General features: G+C 56.0%; 2 protein-coding genes across 2 annotated transcripts; one reads left to right on the top strand and one right to left on the bottom strand.

The window, feature by feature from the left end:
• The first annotated feature begins 4,481 nt into the window (after positions 1–4,481).
• CUNH16orf92 (chromosome unknown C16orf92 homolog) lies at positions 4,482–5,345 on the top strand. Its single transcript, XM_070413806.1, has 4 exons — positions 4,482–4,545; positions 4,854–5,012; positions 5,108–5,195; positions 5,283–5,345. Exons 1-4 carry the CDS (start codon positions 4,482–4,484, stop codon positions 5,302–5,304), a joined length of 333 nt encoding a protein of 110 aa, XP_070269907.1. The 3' UTR covers positions 5,305–5,345.
• A 51-nt stretch (positions 5,346–5,396) lies between these two features.
• On the bottom strand, positions 5,397–11,850 carry TLCD3B (TLC domain containing 3B). Its single transcript, XM_070411645.1, has 5 exons — positions 11,012–11,850; positions 10,014–10,097; positions 7,263–7,497; positions 6,657–6,752; positions 5,397–6,364 (listed from the first exon to the last, which is right to left on the bottom strand). Exons 1-5 carry the CDS (start codon positions 11,131–11,133, stop codon positions 6,077–6,079), a joined length of 825 nt encoding a protein of 274 aa, XP_070267746.1. The 5' UTR covers positions 11,134–11,850; the 3' UTR covers positions 5,397–6,076.
• Between the last annotated feature and the right edge of the window lie 7,049 nt (positions 11,851–18,899).

Here is an 18,899-nt window from a genome sequence, read left to right as displayed (position 1 = left end):
CCCAGCGTCCAGTGCCGGCTCAGGCTCAGTCTGGCCACACGGTGTGTCCTGCCTGCACTGAGTTGCTGGGCCTGGCACTAAGCTGGCATCACTGAATGTTGTGATTTAAAAGAGAAATGTGGCTGCTTGAAAATGTTAAGATCCATTGTGATGTGGCCTTAGTCGGTTTGGCTCAGTGGCTAGAGCTTTGGCCTGTGGGCCAAAGGGTCCCGGGTTCAATTCCAGTCAAGGGCACGTACCTTGGTTGCAGGCTTCTCCCTGGTCTGCATGCAGGAGGCAACCAATCAATGTTTCTCTCACACCGATATTTCTCTCTCTTTCCCTCTCTCTCCCATTCTCCCCCCAAACTAATGGGAAAATATCCTCGGGTGAGGATTAACAACAACAACAAAAAAGATCTATTGTGATGTGTATTTTTTAAACACACAATTTTTGAAAAGAGAGAAATACAGTCAAACTAGAAAGATAGCACTTGTCATCTATCAAATCATGAAATTCAAAGCATCGGTTAACACGCAACGTTGATGAGGCCGTGGGTAACGGGCAGCACCTGTGGAGGCCAGTCTGATGGTGGCACCAAAAGGACAAATACATAGACTATTTGACCCAGAAATGCCACTTCTAGGATTTTGTCATCTATATATACATGCTGGTCCCACGAGCAAAATAATAGAAATTCAAGGTTATTTGCAAAGGACATGGAGCAACCTAAATGTCCACGAGTAGGGGACCAGTTCAATCCATTACGACACAATTTCATGAAATAGTGTGCAGCCCTGGCAAAGAAAGGCCCTTATGTGCTTGTACAGAATCGCCTTCACAGTCTCATATTAACTGGAAGAAGTAAGGTACAGAATAGCACGTATGGAATGCTTCCATTTGAGGGGGGCAGTTTATATGTGTTTATTTGTGCATAAATTCTCTCTAGAAGGCTGCACAAGAAAGTGGTAACTACAGTGCCCTCTGAGGAGGTAGCCGCGAGGCAGGGTGAGGCACGAGTAGGAGTTATCTCCAACGTCTCTCCTGTTATACCTTTTGAGTTTTGTACCATGTGCATATGTTTCCTATCCAAACGCATTAAAAGAATGTATTTTTCTAAGTAAAGGCAACCACTAGGTTTCCTTCAGGGCTCTCCAGGCTAAGAAAGGAGACGGGCTAAGGGAGATGCCAGCATCCGGGGCGGAGCTGGTGGGCTTGGCCGGGGCAGACCTGGGCCTGCAGTGAGGGGAGGGGCAAGTGGGCAAGAGCCTGAGAGCCCTGCATCCGTCACTGGGGTCTTCTCCTGGGGCTTCCCGCAGGCCCAGCAGAGAGCCTTGTCGAAGGCTGAGCCCTGATGGAAAGGCTTTTCATCTGTCCATTCAGTCAATAAATATCTGTCGAATACCTACTATTTATTGTGGTGCCGTGACTATGACCAGGATCAAGCATCTCTGGCTTCACAGCCTTGTAGAGAGACAGACAATACACAGACAAGGCACGTGCAGCGATATCGATGCGGTGACTGGGGATGGTCACAAGGTGTGGGATCTCAGTGCACTTCCCCGGGGAAGTGTTGTCTCAGCCACGACCTGGAAGATGAGAAGGCATTGGCCGGCCAAGCATGGAGCAAGAGTGTCCCTGGCGGAGGTTCATGCCAAGGCTGGAGTGTGCCAAGGAAGGGAGAGCCTGGAAAGATCCAAAGAGGGTAGGTGGACAGGGCTGGGCAAGTCTCGAAGGTCAGGGTAAGTTCAGAATCCACACAAGGAGCCACCAGAGGGTTTTAAGTAGTGGATGTGTGTTTCCCGGGTTGTTCTCACTGTGGGAAGAGGGAAAGTCAACCGGTCCACAGGCTGTTGCCATAAGCTGGGTGAGACGTGGGGTTGGCTTAAATGAGGGGGGCAGGACTTCAGGGGGGAGGAAGTGGGTGGATTTGAGATTTCTGTTGGAAATCAAGCCAACAGATCTTGATAATGGGTTTGTCAGAAGAGAGACGGGTGCGGGGGTGGGGTGGGGATCTGAGATGATCCCCGGGCTTTTGTGCTGAGCAGAGATCTGGAGGAGCCCTGAGACGCTGGCTGCAGTGGAAGGGAGGAGCAGGTTCGGGGGAGGAGAATCAAGAGCTCCATTTTCGATCTATTGAATCCGAGGTGTTTGGGGACATACAGAGGCATGAAGCAGGAAATCGGGTAGAGGAATCGAGCTCAGAGGAGAGGGCTGGGCTGGAAATATACATTTGTGAGTCATCAGCATATAGATGGTATTTAAAGCCATGCGACTGGATGAGATCACCTAGGGAGAGAGAGTATAGATAGAAAAGAGACGGTCCAAGACTGAGTGGGTTAGAGAACAAGGAGTCCCGGAAATCCGTGAGCGTGGCCGGAGCCTGGAGGCAGGTTCAGGAGGCTGACAGAAAGACAGAGTGGATTAGAGAAGTAACCATTCGATTTGGCAAGTTATGAGGTCATTGGTGGACTTGGCAAAAGTGGTTTCAGTGGAGTGGTGGGGACGAAGAAAGGCCTGGAGGCGCTGAAAATTACATTCAACGAGGAGTAGAGACAGCACGTATAGCCAGCCGCTTAGGTGTTGTCCGTGCTCTAATGATGTGCATCCTTGAGATCTCTCCCCTGTGCGCCCTGAAGGCAGACAGCGGGGCCTGCCGACTCAGATCTAAGCCGCAAAGGGAGCCCAGCACACAGGAGGAGCTCTGTACATGCCCTTAATCATCGGATGAGTAAATGAATGGATCATTCACTGCTTGAGTCGAAAGGGCCTTTTCGGGTAGAGAGGGCAGCTGTATTCTTTTGAGGCAATTGAGGGAACGGCAAAATCCACTCCAAAAGCTGGAGGTTCTGAACCCCCTTTCTCCCAGCTAAACCCCAGCAGCAGCTGCACATGGGGCCAGGGCCCTGGCCCAGAGCCAGGAACCAGGTTTGGTCCCTGCTGCCCCTTACATGCCTGTAACTGGGTAACTCGCTTTCTCTTTCTTAGGAGAGATAAGTGTAGGGAGAAGAGGCTCAGCCCTACAGGAGGCCCTCAAGGTATTAGCTTCCCCCCTCTTTCTCCCTTTTCTCTCTGGGCTTTTTTTCTTATTTGGGAAGCAGAACATGGCAAGTGCCTCCTAGTGTTGCTGTGAGGAGAGTGAGTGGGCAGTCCATGAGGGCAGGAGAGATGAGGGTGGGGACCCAGTGGAGGAGGGAGCGGACCTCACGCATGAACAGGCGTCTATGTAATAACACCAAGGAGACCCTGAAGTGTCCTTGGGCTTGGGTAGGGCGGGACACATCTGTGACAGACAGTCCCTACCTGCCAATCAGAGGGGAGCTAACTCTTTGAAGCAGACTGCGGCCTGCCAGAGTGAAAGTGGCTGTTGGGAAGTAACAAATAAAAGAAGATCGGGGCCCTGGCCGGTTTGGCTCAGTGGATAGAGCATCAGCCTGCGGACTGAAGGGTCCCAGGTTCGATTCCGGTCAAGGGCACATGCCTGGGTTGTGGGCTCGATCCCCAGTGAGGGGACAGTGCAAGGAGGCAGCCAATCAATGATGTTCCTATCTCTCTCTCCCTCTTTCCTTCTCTGAAATCAATATATATATATATATATATATATATATATATATATACTTTTTTAAAAAAAGAAGAAGATTGGGGACAAGAAAGGGGAAATGGGATGGCCCTTGAGGGACACCACCCAGAGAGGGGAGCCCGCGAAAGCTCTGTGCATGACTGAGAGCTGCCTCGGGAGATGGGCCAGGGGACTGTCTCTGACAACCCCGTGCCTGCCATTCCCCTGCGACGCCTGAAGCCTCTGAGGCACCTGTGGGAAGATGGGGTGAAGGCTTGGAGCTGGGAGCTGGGTCTTCTGGGAGGAGGGAAAGCAGGCAGGCAGGCGTGGACAATGCTGCCACCTAGTGGGAAAATCTTATTATTGCTCTTGGTTCCCGGGCTGAGCACTAGGCGACAGGGTTCTGGGTGAGGGAAATGCCTGTGCTCCTGAATTTGGGGACCAGGGGGAGCCTCGGGAAGGAAAGCGCACGCCCCAGGGAAGTGTGCGCTGCCCACACTACTGTGCCCATTCGTGCCTTGGCTCCCTCTCCTGGGTGGTGAGGGCAGTTCCTACTCCACGGGGTTGTGATGGTAGCTGAGTCCATCTACGTGAAGTGCTCGGTGTAGTACTGAGTGCTCAATACATGGTGGTTGATCCGAGGGGAACCGACCGTGTGTAGCCTTACCCCCTTCTACACAGAAAACCTGCGCCTTCTCTACAAACACGGTGTCCTTAGCCCCACCAAGCCCCTCCTGTTTCCACATTCTGGGGCGGCCGCTGTGTACCCCAAGGGATGGGGGGCTCTGTGGGTCCCAGCCTCTCCCCCGCTGATTCCAGGGTGGCTGGGGGAGGGTTCCAAGCCCCAGCACTTTCTCTCTCCCCTCGCCCCAGAGTGTGTGGTCATAAGGGCTCTGGGCTGTGACCTCATAGAGCCCAGTCCCCTCACAGGAGTGGAGAGGTCATGAGTCCGTGGCAGTGGGCGAGGGTGTGGGTGTGGCTGGTTGGGCTGGGGGCCGTGGAAGCAGGTGGGGAGTGGTGCTGGGAGCCCTGGGAAGGGGGAGAGCTTGGGGGGAGGGGGTCAGTGCCCCCTCAGGGGCTGGGAGGCCAAGCTTCGGCCTTTCTCTCTGTTCCCCACACTCTCTCCCATCCACCCCCTCCAGCGTGGGCCTTCTGTTGGAGAGTTCAGCTGAGCGTTGAGAAGTTCCTGGGACAGAATTGAGCCCCTCTATAGCCACTCGAAGGCCGTGTGGCCTGGCAGGCCCTGGGTCTGCCTCTGCCGCTTGGGGTGGGTGGGGGTCAGCGGGGCTCTTGTCACAGACGCTGTGGTCCGCAGCACCCACCCCGGAGGGCGCCAAGACCTGGGCCCTGGGAGCAGAGTCTCCGCGCTTCCTGGACAGACCTGACTTCTTTGATTACCCGGACTCCGACCCAGCCAGGGGCCTGGCCGTGGCCCAGTTTATCGGCGAGAAACCCGTCATCTTTGTGAAGTCAGGTGGGGAGCAGCTTGAGAGGGGCCGCCTCCGTGTCAGAGCCTGGAGGCCGACCTCGGAGAGGAGCCCCGGCCGACGCCCCTGCCTTGTCCAGCAGGTTCCAACCCCAAGCTCTTCCATCACATCCTGGTGGGCATCCTGGTGGCGGCCTTCTTCTTCTTCCTTTTCCAGTTCTGCACACACATGTAAGGCTGCCCCACTCCCGCCCCCCCCCCCCCAGCCTTCCTGGCGGGAGGCCTCCCACCTCTGACCCCCATGCCCCCGCCCCGTAGGAGCTGCCAGAAAGGGGCCTGAGGAGCCAGACGGGCCGCTGGACGCCAGGCTGAGCGCTCAGACCCACCCTCCTCCCCTGCAGAGGAATAAAGTCTGTGCTGAGGCGGGCGGCGTTCACGCAGATCGTCTTTATTAGCGGTCTGGAAGCACCTCCCGGGGTCCCCGACCCCAGACTGGAGGAAGCCTTGGGTCTGTAGCACCAGGGACATGCCAGGGCCTGAGGGCGAGTGTGCAGCCTACGGGGAGGGACCGGACCGCCCTCACCTGCCGGGATTGCTCAGCGCTGGGAAGGCGGGGGGAGAGCAGCCACCGCCCCGACAGACGAGTGAGAATGTGGGTGAATAAATAGAACCCCAGGCTGGCCCCCTGGAGAGGCGCTGCGGGCCGCCCGCCCTGAGCCGGCCCCTCCCGAGCAGGGAGCTGGGAGGAGCTGCAGCAGGGCCTCCCCACCTTCCGGTTCCTGGTCCCCTTGAGCCTCCATCAGCCTCCCCACCGCCCTCCAGCCTTACAAGGAGGGGAAGGGGCGCCCCTTCCGCTGCCCTCCGCTCTCCGGGGCCCCGGGCTGTGGTCAGAGACGGGTCTGCGGGCGGGGCCGCGGGACCAGGCCCTCTCCCCGCCCCTCCACCCGCCCTGCCCCGGGCCCCGCGGGCCTGCACCCACCCCTCGGAGTCCATCGTCCGTCCCGGGCGGCCAGGCTCCCGGCTCCACACCCCTCGCAGCAGCCCCAGAGCCTCGTCCCCGGGGGGTAGGGGTGGGGCTGGCGGAGGGGCGGGCAGGGTCCTCGGGCCCCGCCTCACTCGCGGGCCGGCGCGGGCGAGGGCGGCGGGGAGCTGCGCGGCCAGAAGAGGCGGCAGGCCCCGCGGCAGATGAGGAAGAACCAGTAGAGCTGCGGGGCGAGCAGCAGCGCGGCGCCCAGGTTGACGTGCGCCGGGAGGGCGAGCGGCACGGCGAGCAGCGGCAGCCCCGCGTGCCGCCCGTAGGCCCAGTACAGGTAGGGGAAGAGCAGCACCCGGCAGCACAGGAAGCTGAGCAGCATCAGGGCGCCGTTCACCTTGTGCAGCAGCGTGTGCTGCTGCTTGTACTGCGGGCGGCGGAGAGCGGCCGGGTGAGCGCGGGGCGTGTCTCCGTCCAGGCCCCGCCCCTCCGCCCAGGCCCCGCCCCTATCCGGCCCCAGGCCCCGCCCCTCTACCCGAGGCCCCGCCTCTCGCCGGCCTGTCCCCGCCCCTCCGCCCGAGGCCCCGCCTCCCCGCTCCCGCCCGCTGCGGTCGCTCCGGACCTGACTCGGCGCCTGCCCTGTAGAGACCCCCTGGCGGTCCCCGCCCCGCGCCCCGCCCCCCCCCTCGCAGGCTCCTGCACCCGCAGGGTCCGCTCACCTGGATGAGGATCTTGCCCAGGCAGACGAAGGGCGTGCTGACCTCGGCCATCAGCAAGCAGCCTAGAAAGTAGTCGCCTTTGCCCTGACGCCACACCTGAGCGGAGAGGGAGGAAGCGGGCCTCGCCCTGGGCGCGTGGGCAGCACCTGCTCTCCTGCTCTCCCTCCACCACCTTCCGGAGCAGTGGTTCTCAACCTTCCTAATGCCGCGACCCTCTAATACAGTTCCTCATGTTGTGGTGACCCCCAATTTCATCGTTACAAATTGAACATAAGAAAGCATAGTGATCAATCAGAAAAACAATATGTAATTATATATGTGTTTTCCGATGGTCTTAGGGACCCCAAAGGGGTCGCGACCCACAGATTGAGAACCGCTGTTCCAGAGGCTTCATTCTGAGCCTGCACCTGCCCTCACTGTACCCAGCAGTCTTGGCGGCAGGATGGTGTGCGGTGTGTTCCGCACGAGGAAACAGACTCAGACACATGCAGCCGCAGCAGCTCCAAGCCCATCCTGCGGCCTGGGGCTGGGCTGGCGCTCAGTACACCTCCTTGGGGCCTCCCCCGGGGCCCCAGGCTCCCCACAGCACGGCAGGCCGGGACTCACCACCGACAGCGGGAAGCACACCAGCACCATGACGGCGTGGTGCAGCACCATGAGGAACTCCTTGTGCAGGTAGCCGCGCGCCACGGCCCAGGTGCTGCCGGGGGCCCGGGCCTCGCCTTCGTCCCCTCCGTGCCCCTTGACCTGGTGCTTGTGCCAGTGGCAGAGAAACATGGCGTAGATGTCGTAGATGAAGTAGGGCACTGCGAACTGTGTGTAGGCGGAGGAAAGCCAGTGTCTGTTGGGCAGAGAGAGGAGGAGGTGTCAGGAGGAAAGGGCACAGACGCCGCTGCGGGCGGGCGGGCGCCAGGGTTGGTGCTGGACGCAGCCTGGGCCCCAGACCTCAATGCCCCTCACACCCCTGAGGTGGAGTGGACGCTCAAGCTGCAGGATGGAACCCAGGTCAGAGGGCAGAACGCAGCAGTGGTGAGATTCAAGCCCGGACTGACTTCAAAACCCATCGATTTTCCATATTCATTCATTCATTCATTCATTTATTCATCTCTCTCTGCAATACGACGGGAGAAAAAGGGAAAGAGATAAAGAGCAGAGGTAGAGAGAAAACAAACTCAGCAGATATGAAAGGCATCGGCGCTGAGGGCACACCGGGCGAGTGGTGGGAGAGACCGTGTTGGCGAACGCCGACCAGTGATTCCACGCAGGCACCGTGCTAATATGCTGAGCCTTTCACATGCACAACTTATTTACTCCCCGACAAAAACCCCTTGAAAGGGCTGTGTGGTTACCCCTCCGTTTCACAAATGGAAACTGGGGGCGAGGTGACCTGGCCAAGGAGCAGACCGAAGCCTGGCTCCGTAGGCCTCACTCTCAGCCGCTGCTGCCTGGGAGGCTGGAAACAGCGTGGGAGGAGGCCCCCGGCGCTGTCCGTGCCACTTGCTGTTCCCGAGTGTGGCCTGACGTCTGGTCCTCCCAGGTACAGCCAAGCATTACGGAGGAAACGCTGAGCCAGAGGAGCCGAGAGCAGAGAGAGTTCTATGTACTTGGAGAGTAAACAAAAATGAAAAGTGCCTAATATGCAACTCTGCGTTCTTCTGCTGGAGCCAGTCCATCGAGCCCTGCCTCGGAAGTCCTCCGGTGCCGTGGCAGGTCCGAGGCCGGGTGGGAGGTCGGGGAGCTGGCCCAGCTAAGTGGAGGGACAAAGCAACGTCAGCCAAGAAAAGACACAGAAAGGGGCTGAGGCCAGATGTGGGCGCTGCTGCAGGGCAAGGGAGTGAGGCCTGGAAGTGGACTGGGGGTTGCTGGGGGTAGGCTCGTGCTGGGAGCAGAATGTAAGCCCTGGGGGAGCGAGATCTGGGGGAGGCCGGCCCGGAAGGGAGCAGGCGGCCGTGCCAGCGGGGTCATGTCAGGGAAAGAGCAGCTGAGACCCAGGCGGGAGTGGGACCAGGAGGGAGAGAGAAGGAGCAGCTTAGCGACGAGGGCAGAATGTGGAAAGGCGTCCAGCAGCCTGGGAGCCATTGGAGCGGGAATGGCCAGGAGAACCAGCTGCAGGGACATGGTAGGCGGTGGGACCACGGGCTTTTACGGGAACTAAGACCGCCCACCATCCCTGGGCAGCGATGTGAAGGGTGACACCCGGACCCACCCTCTCAGCAATGAGGTGCTAGAAGCAGGAACAGCTGTGGCCCCTAGATTAGCCCTGATCCTCCTCTTCTACCTGAGGATTAAAAGGGGAGGGAGGAGAGCCGAGCTAGGCAGGGAGGAGAGGTAAGAGGAAGGTGACCTCTGTTTGGAGGGGCGGGGAGGAAATGTGTGGGGACCCAGGCTCATTTTGGACTTAGGGATGGAGGAGAGGGGGCGAGGGCAAGAAGAAGCACAGTCACATGGGTGGAGTCTGAAGAAAGAGTTCAGTATCCAGTATATGTGAGCCAGGACTGCTCTAGGCATTTAACACACAACTCAACTCCTGCCAGCTGCCTTTCTACACTGGGATGTACCCCAATCCACAGATGAGGGGACTCATCTGCAGGGAAAGATGGGGCACCTCCAGTTCAGGCTCATCCAGACAATGTCCCTGGGGCTCGACAGCCACCATAGAGAGGAGGCGGGGCCCGAAGTGAAGCGTGGGGCCTCGTCAGCACCCTTACAGGCAACTCTGGCGCAGCCCGTGGGTCACCTAGAGCTGGCCTGTCAGCACCATGGACAGGGGCCCTCCGCTTCCCACTCTGGCCCCACCTCTCAGGCCTGGGCTTTGGCAAGCACCAGGCACTGCAGCAGCTACCAGTGCCAAATTTTTACCTCTACACACACACACACACATACACACACACACACACACACACACACAGCACTAGTGGCCTTGTTTTTGTCATCTCTCTTCTCTCCCCTGTGCATGAAGCTGGGGCTGGATCCCTGGAATCTGGGAGGAGGTGGTGAGGGGTGAGCCCAGCATGAAGAAGAAGGCACCCCAGTTAGCTGCTGGTTGGAAATAGGGTCTGAAGGGTGTAGGGTGGGAGGAGGTAGGGGAGGACCTATGATAAAGAGGCTGGGAAGCCCAGGAGCTGCTTCTAGAATCCTGTTTGATCCCTATTCCTTCTCCGGCTGGTTCTGACCTTTAAGGACAGGACGTGGATAAATTTATCCCTGGGTGTTGAGTTGCAGCTACTGCAGTTAACTTGCTCAGGCCCAAGGGAAGGGCTTGGGGACCACTGCAGGAGTCCCCTAGAAGACCTCAGGGGCCGCACACACACACACAAGGTGCTGGAACCTGGGCACAGGGGGGCTCATGGCACTTACTGGTCATCGATGATGTGCTTGCAGGAGGTGGAGACGATGTAGCCAGCTGTGGAGGCCATGACGGCTTGGACAGAGGACACCAGCCTAGGGAGGGAGAGGGAGCAGTGGTAGAGGGAGGAGACACACCCCTTGGCTTCTCCTCTTTACTGTCCAGTTAGGATGCTTTGGACTTGGTTACTTCTCAGGTCCCTCCCTGCCCATCTTTTCCCAAAGCTGCCTGTCCCAGGGCTCGGCGCCACCACCTCAGCTCCTGCGTTTGCCCAGCTGCCACTCCTCAGTTCCTCCCGTCCCCGGCTGCCGGCTCCCTTCCCTGCACTGTGAACACTGAGTTGTCTTCCTCCCAGGACACCAGGGAGGTCATTCTGGGGTGAGGCAATACTGAGAATGTGTGGCTGACAACAATGCCTCTTCCTTGGGGGCAGTTAGGGGGACAGCACAGGATGGCAAGGGGAAGCCCTGGGCCTGGACTTGCACCACTCGGCTGCCCCATCATCATACTGCTCATCAACTAGTCCCTCGGTGACCCCAAATCCCCCCTGGCCACTTCCCACTGTATCCTTAACTGCCACCACGCTCCCCTCCCCAACTCCGGCCCTTATTCCAGGGCTGTAAAGAGTTCTACCTTTCACTTGTCTGTCCCTTGTCCCCCCAAACACATGCCCCGAGTAACGCACAGCTCCCTGGCCCTTGCCTCGGTCCCTAATGTCTTGTAGGATGTTCTAGTCACATGCGGATCCTGTTTTGGAGGTTGGGAGGGTGAATGAGGAAAGGAAGAAAAGCAGTCTGAATGAAAGTAGACCAGATGGCTGGGTTTGGATGAGGTCTCCTGGGACAGAGTAAGGCAGTGAGGAGGGAAGGGAGCTCGGAGGTAGAGCCTGCTGACCCCTCCAGGAGCCCCCAGGCCCCACCAGGCCTCAGGCCCAAGGAAGGACGGGTTCCATTCATCCTCAGGAAGCCTGAGGAGGGGCGAGGGGCTGCGGGGAAGGGATGCGGTTTACCTGGCGGAGACAATGACCGCGTCGGCCTCCTCCCAGCGCAGCTGGGGCAACCGCTGGAGCGTGTTCTTGGAGAGGAGGAAGAGTCCGGGGAACACCACCCCCCCAGCCACCAGGGTCAGCATGGTGGCTCGGCCTCGGGCGGGAGGAGAGCAGTGGGGAAGGGGCAGGGAGATGGAGCTGAAGGGAGTTAGAGGTGGAGAAAAGACAAAAAGCCAGAGGGGGGAGGGAGAGGGGGGACACAAAGGGGACAGGGCAGGAAGGGATGGGGCAGGGGAGTGCGGCCCGAGGCAGGGGGAAGGGAGTTGGGTGAGACGGGGAAGGGGTGAGACCGGGAGAGGGAGGATCCCAGAAAGGGAGCAGGAGAAAGCCAGCCGGAGGGCGGGAGGGAGATGAGGGGAGGACTGAGGAAGAGGACAGAGAGGGAGAGGTGCTGGAGGAGCAGGAAGATGCGGGTGGGGGAGGGGAGGGAGAGACAAGGCAGGTGGGAGGGGGGCTTACGTGGAGAGGCTGGGAGGGCCCGAGGAGGCGGGGTGGGGGGTGAGGGGTGGGACCGTGGGGCCAGCCCTGAAAGGCAGGGAGAGAGGGCGGGAGGGAAGAGAGACAGAGCAGCGGCCGGGCAAGTGGTCAGCGGTCAGCACTGCTCTCCCGCCTCGCGCTGCCTCCACAGTCCCCGCTGCCCGGCACTGACGCTGCACGGGGCATCACAGAGTGTCCATGCCCAGCCCCCTGCCCCCTCGGCGGGAGGGGGAGGGGGAGGGTAAGTCACCAGCTGGGGGAGGGCGGGGGAGGGGTGGGGAAATGATGGCACCGACCAGACACCAAGAAACCGGACCTGCAGTGGCGTCTCCCCATGCAGCTCTGAGCCACAGCAGCGGCTGCGACAGAAATGGGGGGAGCAAAGAACGAGGGGGGGAGGCCCTTAAAGAGACAGCAGCTGCGGGCACAGAGGGCTGCCAGGGACTAGGGCCAGGGGAGGGGAGGCTCTCCTCCTGGGGGGCAAGGTGGCCCAGGGGGCCTTGGCCAGCTGGGGGGGGGGCGCTCTGAGCCCCCAGATGGGCCTGACCGTTTCCCACCAGCATTTTGCAAATGCCACCCAACACGTGTTCCTCAGTGGCTGCTGGGGGCCCAGCTCCGGGGCCCACTCCGGTCGGGGATGGAGGGTCCCTGGAGGAGGGAGCAGGAGAAAGGTGCGTCCTGCTGTCTCTGCAGGATTGCTTTAAGGCGTGGACAGGAGTCAAAGCACTCAACACAGGTCGGGAAATGGGCCCTAGGCCATCAGACGTCCTCCCCCAGACACCCGGGAAAGAGGCAGGAACCTCCACACGAGGTGTCCGAATGGCTGCAGGTTTGAAGCGGGGGGAGAAGCGCTGCCTCTCAGAAGACCCGCCTGAAGCCCTGGGATGCTCCGCCCCGCCCCTCACGCCCCCACCCTCCTCTCCTGGCCCCCTAATCACTGGTCACTCTTCCTCTCTAGGTTTGTTACGCCTCTTCCTCTGCGACCGCACGGAACAGCCGCGTTTCTGAGCTGGAGGGGACTGGGATCGGCTGGTGCGAGCCCCTCATTCAACCACAAGGAAACCGGGGCCTGGTGACTTGGCCAAGGTCATGCCGCAGGGCAGGGCAGAAGCCCAGCCAGAGCCAGACGGCTTCCTGCCTCCTGCCTTCCCATCATGCACCCAACGGCCTGTGGACTTGTGCATGACGGGGGACCTGTACCCAAACCTTCGGTTTCCAGGCCTGCCCTGTACGATACACCTCAATAAGCAGCCCCACGGTTCGCCTTTGCCTGTCCAAAGCCCATTCTACGCCCCCCGCCCCCCCGCCCTCTCACCCGAGAGTCAAAGAGCTGGGATTTGCTATTGCACGCTGCCCCCTAGTGGCGAGCTGCGGGAACAGACCCCAAGAGGTGTCTGGCCTTGGCAGGGATCAGCGGCAATTTTTAAAACAACAGTGGACCTCGCTTCCTGACCTCAGGGCTTCCCTTAAGGGGACCCAGCGTGGAGTGCGATTACTATGTGCTCAGCACCGGGCAAGGTGACTTCCGGCATTCTTACTTCATCTTCCCGGATGGTAGTACGCTTGTTTTACAAACAAGAAACTAGGTTTAGAGATTAAAAAACAAACAAACAGCCCTGACCAGTTTGGCTCAGTGGATAGAGCGTGGGCCTGCGGACTGAAGGGTCCCAGGTTTGATTCCGGTCAGGGGCATGTACCTTGGTTGCGGGCACATCCCCAATAGGGGGTGTGCAGGAGGCAGCTGATCGATGTTTCTAACTCTCTATCCCTCTCCCTTCCTCTCTGTAAAAAATCAATAAAATATATATATTTTTAAAAAATAAATAAATAAAAAACAAACAAACAAAAAACACACAAGAAGAAAAACTTAACCAGAACTGGCAAAGCTGGATTTCAAACCTATGTTTACACAACTCCAAAGTGAAAGAACGGCAAAGGGACAAACAGATGCAGAGCTGGGGGAGGGTGGGCAGTGGCAAGCAACCGTGACTGCTCAACCGAGGACCACAGACCTGGCCAAGGAGGTGCGCTTCACTCGCGAAGATGTGGGTTAAGGCAGAGACAGCTTTTTGTCTCCCGGGAACTCACCTAGACGCCCAGGTAAATTCCGCCCTGCGGCCCTCTCTCTCTCCAGCCTAAGGTTTGACGATAGCTCACATATATATTAAACTCTGTCCAACAGGCCACAGATTCACAGCACCAGGGCCCAGTCCAGCCTACAGACACGCTTTGTTTGGCCAGGACGGTATTGCCAGTACAGTAGTTTCTTAAGTTCTAGGTTATTTGTCAGTGTTTGAAAATTAGGAGGTTTCACCTAAACATTCAACTTCTTTTAAGAAAGAATCAGAAGATCAGACAACGTTGGGCCCACGTTTTAACTCCATAATGTTTGGTTGGAGCTGAGCAGCTGCTGCCCCATTTTATTAAATAAACACGAGTCCTCCCTCCAACTCACGAAGTCCCAACAAACGCCCCTTCTGTTACTTGCAGGAGGTTGCAACCCTTACTTTGTAAACATGATTCATCTGACCCTCACATATCTCCATGAAGAACGAAAGGTGGTTTTTTAAAAAAATATGTTTTTATTGATTTCAGAGAGGAAGGGAGAAGGAGAGAGAGAGAGAAACATCAATGATGAGAAAAAATCATCTATTGGCTGCCTCCTGCACGCCCCCAATTGGGGATCAAGCCCAGGACCCTGGCATGTGTCCTGTCAGGGAATCGAACCTGTGATCTCCTGGTTCATAGGCCGATGCTCACCAGTTGGGCAAAGGTGGGTATTCTTATTAAACCCATTTACAAATGAGGACTCCAAAGTTCACAGATGCTGAATGACTTTCAAAATATTCCACAGCCAGTGTCTTTTGATTATTGAATCTCCCCACCCCTACACAAACATACACTCTCACACACACACACTCACACACACACACACATACACTCACACTCACACACACATACACTCACACACATTCACACACACACACACACATACATTCACACACTCACACACACACACACTCACACACACACACTCACGCACACACACTCACACACACACACACACTCACACACACACATATACTCTCACACACACACACTCACACACACACACATACACTCACACTCACACACACATACACTCACACACATTCACACACACACACATACATTCACACACACTCACACACACACACACTCACACACACTCACACACACACACTCACGCACACACACACATACACTCACACACACACACACTCACACACACTCTGCTTCTGCTCTCACCACTAACCCTTCCTGGAAGGAGGAGACCAGCTGCAGGAGCCCTGGCCCCAGGAAGGATGCCCTCACCCTGTCCGCTTACTTGGATGCCACCAAAACAGCCTCCGGCCTCGGCATCTGCAGGCTGGAGTGGTTCTGCAGGCCCCAGCAGAGGAGAGCAAAGATCAGTGGGAAGAAGACGCAGCCCACCAGGAAGAGCAAGGTCATGCCTACCTGCGGGAGAGAAGGTGGGAAAAGCTGCCATGAGCACAGTGTCCGCAGACTCAGGGGTCCATCACCTCGGTAGCTCTAACGGCCCATGGAATCCCTCCGTCTGTAACCATCAGAAGCCACCAGGCTTAGCTCTTCCCTAACCTCTGGGATCCATATTGCACTTTAAATGTCTCTCACTCAAGACAACTGGGCATCCTATTTGTCGTTATCAACCCAGTTCCAACGGTGTCATTTTCCCTGTAAGCCCGGAAGCTGACCTGTCCCTCCTAGTCCATCTCACACCGGAAAGCCTCTTCTCTTTCTCCTTCAGCCCTGATGGTGTGGGGAGTCCCCCTCAACTCCACCCAGGCCACCCCATCCTCCGCCCCCTCCGGCTCTTCGGGCACCTCTCCCTCCTCCCAGGCCCTCCCCTCCGAGGGGCAAAGTGGAAACTAAAGAGGAGGCTGTCTCCCATCAGCACCCAGAGCGCCAACAAAAGAGGGGTGGTGGTCAAATTATAAAACAATAACCCTGAAAACATGTATTTACATCTATGTGATTTTTGTCTGGAAAAGCCTCCTCTCCCATCCACTCCAGGGAGAGGAGTGGGGAGGCCCCAAAGGGGGTGCAAGCAGTCAGGGCCTGCCGCCCTGCACCCCTTGAGCATCGCTGAGGGGACCGCCTCAGGATGCAAGGAAAGTGTCAAAACTGCAAAGGCACGAGGGAGACCGCTCTGCTGAGGCGGTGGGCAGGGGAGGGTTTGGAATATGCAAGCCTCACATCGGCCCACCGCTTGGTACCTGCGCCCTCTGATGTGCTTCCGAGAGGAGGGGCTGCTCCGGCGGGAGTGGGGGGCTGGGGGGGAGGGGGGGCTTTCTCTTGCAGAATTGGCCAGCTGCGTTTCAGGGGCGGAGCTGAAAGAGGAGAAAGGAAGAGGAAGGAGGGCAAAATAAGGACAGCGAAAGGAACAAAATAGAACCAGAGGCATGGATACTTAGAAGAGACAGACAGCGGGATTGGGGGGGGGGGGGCGGGGAGGGCGGGGGGCTGTGAAGAGAATAGCCAAAGAGCATATGTGCATAGTCCATGGACACAGACCACAGTGTGTTGGGGGCCAGGGGAGGTGGGGGCTGGCTGGAGTGGGGGGAGGGATGGGGGCATCTGTTATAGTGTCAACAATTAAAAAAGAAAAGAAAAGAATAGCATAAGCGGTTGTTGCTTGAAGGATAGTATAGGGCGGAGCATCGTCCCGATTAGCCAAGGCTTCGGTTCGATCCCGGAATAAAAGACAGAAGAGGACAATAGTTCAGTTAGACGGCAGTTTCTGGCGGGGGACCACCTGGGCGTCCCATTCCGACTCCACAGGTAACAGCAGAAACGTTCTGTGTGGCTCCATTCGGATGAACTTCGAAACAGGCAAAACGCCTCCCGTGCAAAATCAGAAGCATTTAAGTTGGAGGAAGTTGTTGACTGAGAGGAGACTCTGTCCAGGGAGCCTTCTGAGCCCCAAATAAAGGCATGTCCTTACATGGATCACTGGTGTATATGCATGTAAACATTCTCAAGAAATATTTTTTAAAATATATCTATATATATTTTTTATTGATTTCAGAGAGGATGGGAGAGGGAGAGAGAGATAGAAACATCAATGATAAGAGAATCATTGATCAGCTGCCTCCTGCACACCCCCCACTGGGAATCGAGCCTGTAATCCGGGCATGTGCCCTTGACCAGAATCAAACCTGGGACCCTTCAGGTGCGCAGGCCGAAGCTCTATCCACTGAGCCAAACCAGCTAGGGCAGACTCCTATAATTTGTGCACTTTATTTAAATTAAGCTAGAATTTTTAAAATGGTAAAAACAAACAAACAAACAAAAAAAACACAGGCTCTTCCAGTCCCGGAATGTTGGTGGGCCAATCTCTGTGAGCCTCAATTCTTCCTGTGAAGCTGGGAAAATAAAAATACCAGCTCAGTAAATGCTACCTATGTAACATTTACTAGGGGCCAGACACTGTCATTTCCTCAAAACAGCATTGAGGGTAAGGGTTATTATTGTGCCCATTGTGCAGATGAGAAAACAGAGGCATGGAGGGGTTTGGTACCTCATCGTGGTTAAACTGTCAGGAAGTGAATGAGGCAGGGTTTTTCCCCATTCCACCAATACATAGAGAACGTATTGGTCTCTATAATGTTAAGCAGATGTAGAAAACTCATAAATTCATTTTTCTATAGGGTCTGAAAAATTAAATAAAAAGAAACAAAACACCATTGAATACAATTTGGACATATCAGTCACATTTTCATAGCTTATTTCTGTTAATAGTTCTTGCTTCCTTAGCTATTCCATTTTCCCTCCTTTGGATAGTCTTCTGAAAATTAAAGGTTAAAATAAGGTTGTTGAAGATGACGGCCCTGGTTGCCTAACCAGTATCCATTCTCATCGTCTTTCTTATTTTGTTGGGGAATAAATGTACCTATTTTTTTTTAAAAAAACTATATTTCCCAGCTTCCTTTGCAGTTAGAGGTCTGGCCGATATGATGTAAGCAAAAGTCATTATGTGGGATTATGAGGAGAGCTTTTTGAAAGGGAGTCAATGCAATGCAGTCACAAAGAACTAACTATAGGTGGTGCTTAAACTGAGGTTTGAGACCAGGCATGGTCTGGAGTTTGCTCTGTTATCTTCCCAGATCCTGTGCAGGCTCATTGTGAGGGTTAAATAGAGATATTTAAAGTGTATAAACTGCTTTCACAGGCCTGTTAGCTACTATTATTATGAGCACTTGCAGTACACAAGGCACTGAAATACTAATATGCTTTGCAGACATTCTCCCATTTTTTAAAATAATATTTTTTATTGATTTCAGAGAGGAAGGGAGAGGGAGAGAGAGATAGAAACATCAATAATGAGAGAGAATCACTGACCAAGCTGCCTCCTGCACGCCCCCCTACTGGGGATTGAGCCCGGAACCTGGCATGTGCCCTGACCGGGAATTGAACTGTGACCTCCTGGTTCATAGGTCGATGCTTAACCACTGAGACACTCGGGCTGGGCGACATTCTCTCATTTAAGGATCATTACAATCTTACAAATAATCTCCCCATTTTAAAGCTGAGAAAACCGAGGCTCGGGGAAGTGAAATGACTTGCCCCCGGCTGCATCGTAAGCTGCAGAGCTAGGACTCAGGGTCAACATGACTGCTGCCTTCTAAGTTGGGAGAAGAGAGGAGAGGAAGAAAGGGGGGGAGCAGCGGAAGGGGTGAAGAGCAGCACGCGGGAGACATTCCCCAAGCCCTCGGGTGCTAAGGGACAGCCGTTCTCCTCTGACCTGAGGCTTACCCTGGAAGAGAGAGCAAGAAAGGGAAGACTCCTGGGCCATGAGCTGGTAAAGGTCAGGCCCCAGTTCCGTTAGAATCTGGACTCTCCTACGTTTCCTTCCTTCGTTAAACAGTCCAAGGCTGCATGGTCTTGTCTAAGAGATAAAGGATCAGGGGAGAAGAAGAAAGTTGTTCAGAGCACTGGCTTTTAATTTTTCTAACCGTAACCACCAAGAGATACATTTTACTTCCTGCCTCAGCACAGGCACACACATGCGAACTGAGCCCAAACTTCCTCCCCAGCTCACGGATCCTTGTGCAGTGCACTGGGGCATTTTCTGTGTCGGTTTAATCTCCCCAAATTCTGGCCGTGCCCCACCCCATGAAGCCAATTTCACAAACCATTGTGAGTAACGACCCAAGTTGGAAAAACCTTGGTTTCTCAGCTTTTTTTCATTAATGCTCTCCTACGGAGCCTGTTTTAGACATTTTGTTTCCTAATCGCCACTCTTTGTGAAATTCTGATAACAGATATACTGTATATCTGTGCTTTATATATAAAAAAGATTTTTTTTTTT

Source organism: Myotis yumanensis, unplaced genomic scaffold, assembly GCF_028538775.1.
Source record: "Myotis yumanensis isolate MYYU_CA2020_CCGP unplaced genomic scaffold, mMyoYum1.0.hap1 SCAF_4, whole genome shotgun sequence".
In the NCBI taxonomy this organism is placed as follows: domain Eukaryota; kingdom Metazoa; phylum Chordata; class Mammalia; order Chiroptera; family Vespertilionidae; genus Myotis; species Myotis yumanensis.
This window is presented reverse-complemented; position numbering and strand designations above follow the sequence as displayed.

Coding starts and splice junctions, on each gene's coding strand:
- CUNH16orf92 (XM_070413806.1), top strand. CDS start 4,482: ATGAGTCCGTGGCAGTGGGCGAGGGTGTGGGTGTGGCTGGTTGGGCTG. Junction 4,546..4,853: donor GCTGGGGGCCGTGGAAGCAG/GTGGGGAGTGGT, acceptor TGTGGTCCGCAG/CACCCACCCCGGAGGGCGCC. Junction 5,013..5,107: donor CGTCATCTTTGTGAAGTCAG/GTGGGGAGCAGC, acceptor CTTGTCCAGCAG/GTTCCAACCCCAAGCTCTTC.
- TLCD3B (XM_070411645.1), bottom strand. CDS start 11,133: ATGCTGACCCTGGTGGCTGGGGGGGTGGTGTTCCCCGGACTCTTCCTC. Junction 7,498..10,013: donor AAGCACATCATCGATGACCA/GTAAGTGCCATG, acceptor TCTGCCCAACAG/ACACTGGCTTTCCTCCGCCT. Junction 6,753..7,262: donor TGTGCTTCCCGCTGTCGGTG/GTGAGTCCCGGC, acceptor CTCTCCGCTCAG/GTGTGGCGTCAGGGCAAAGG.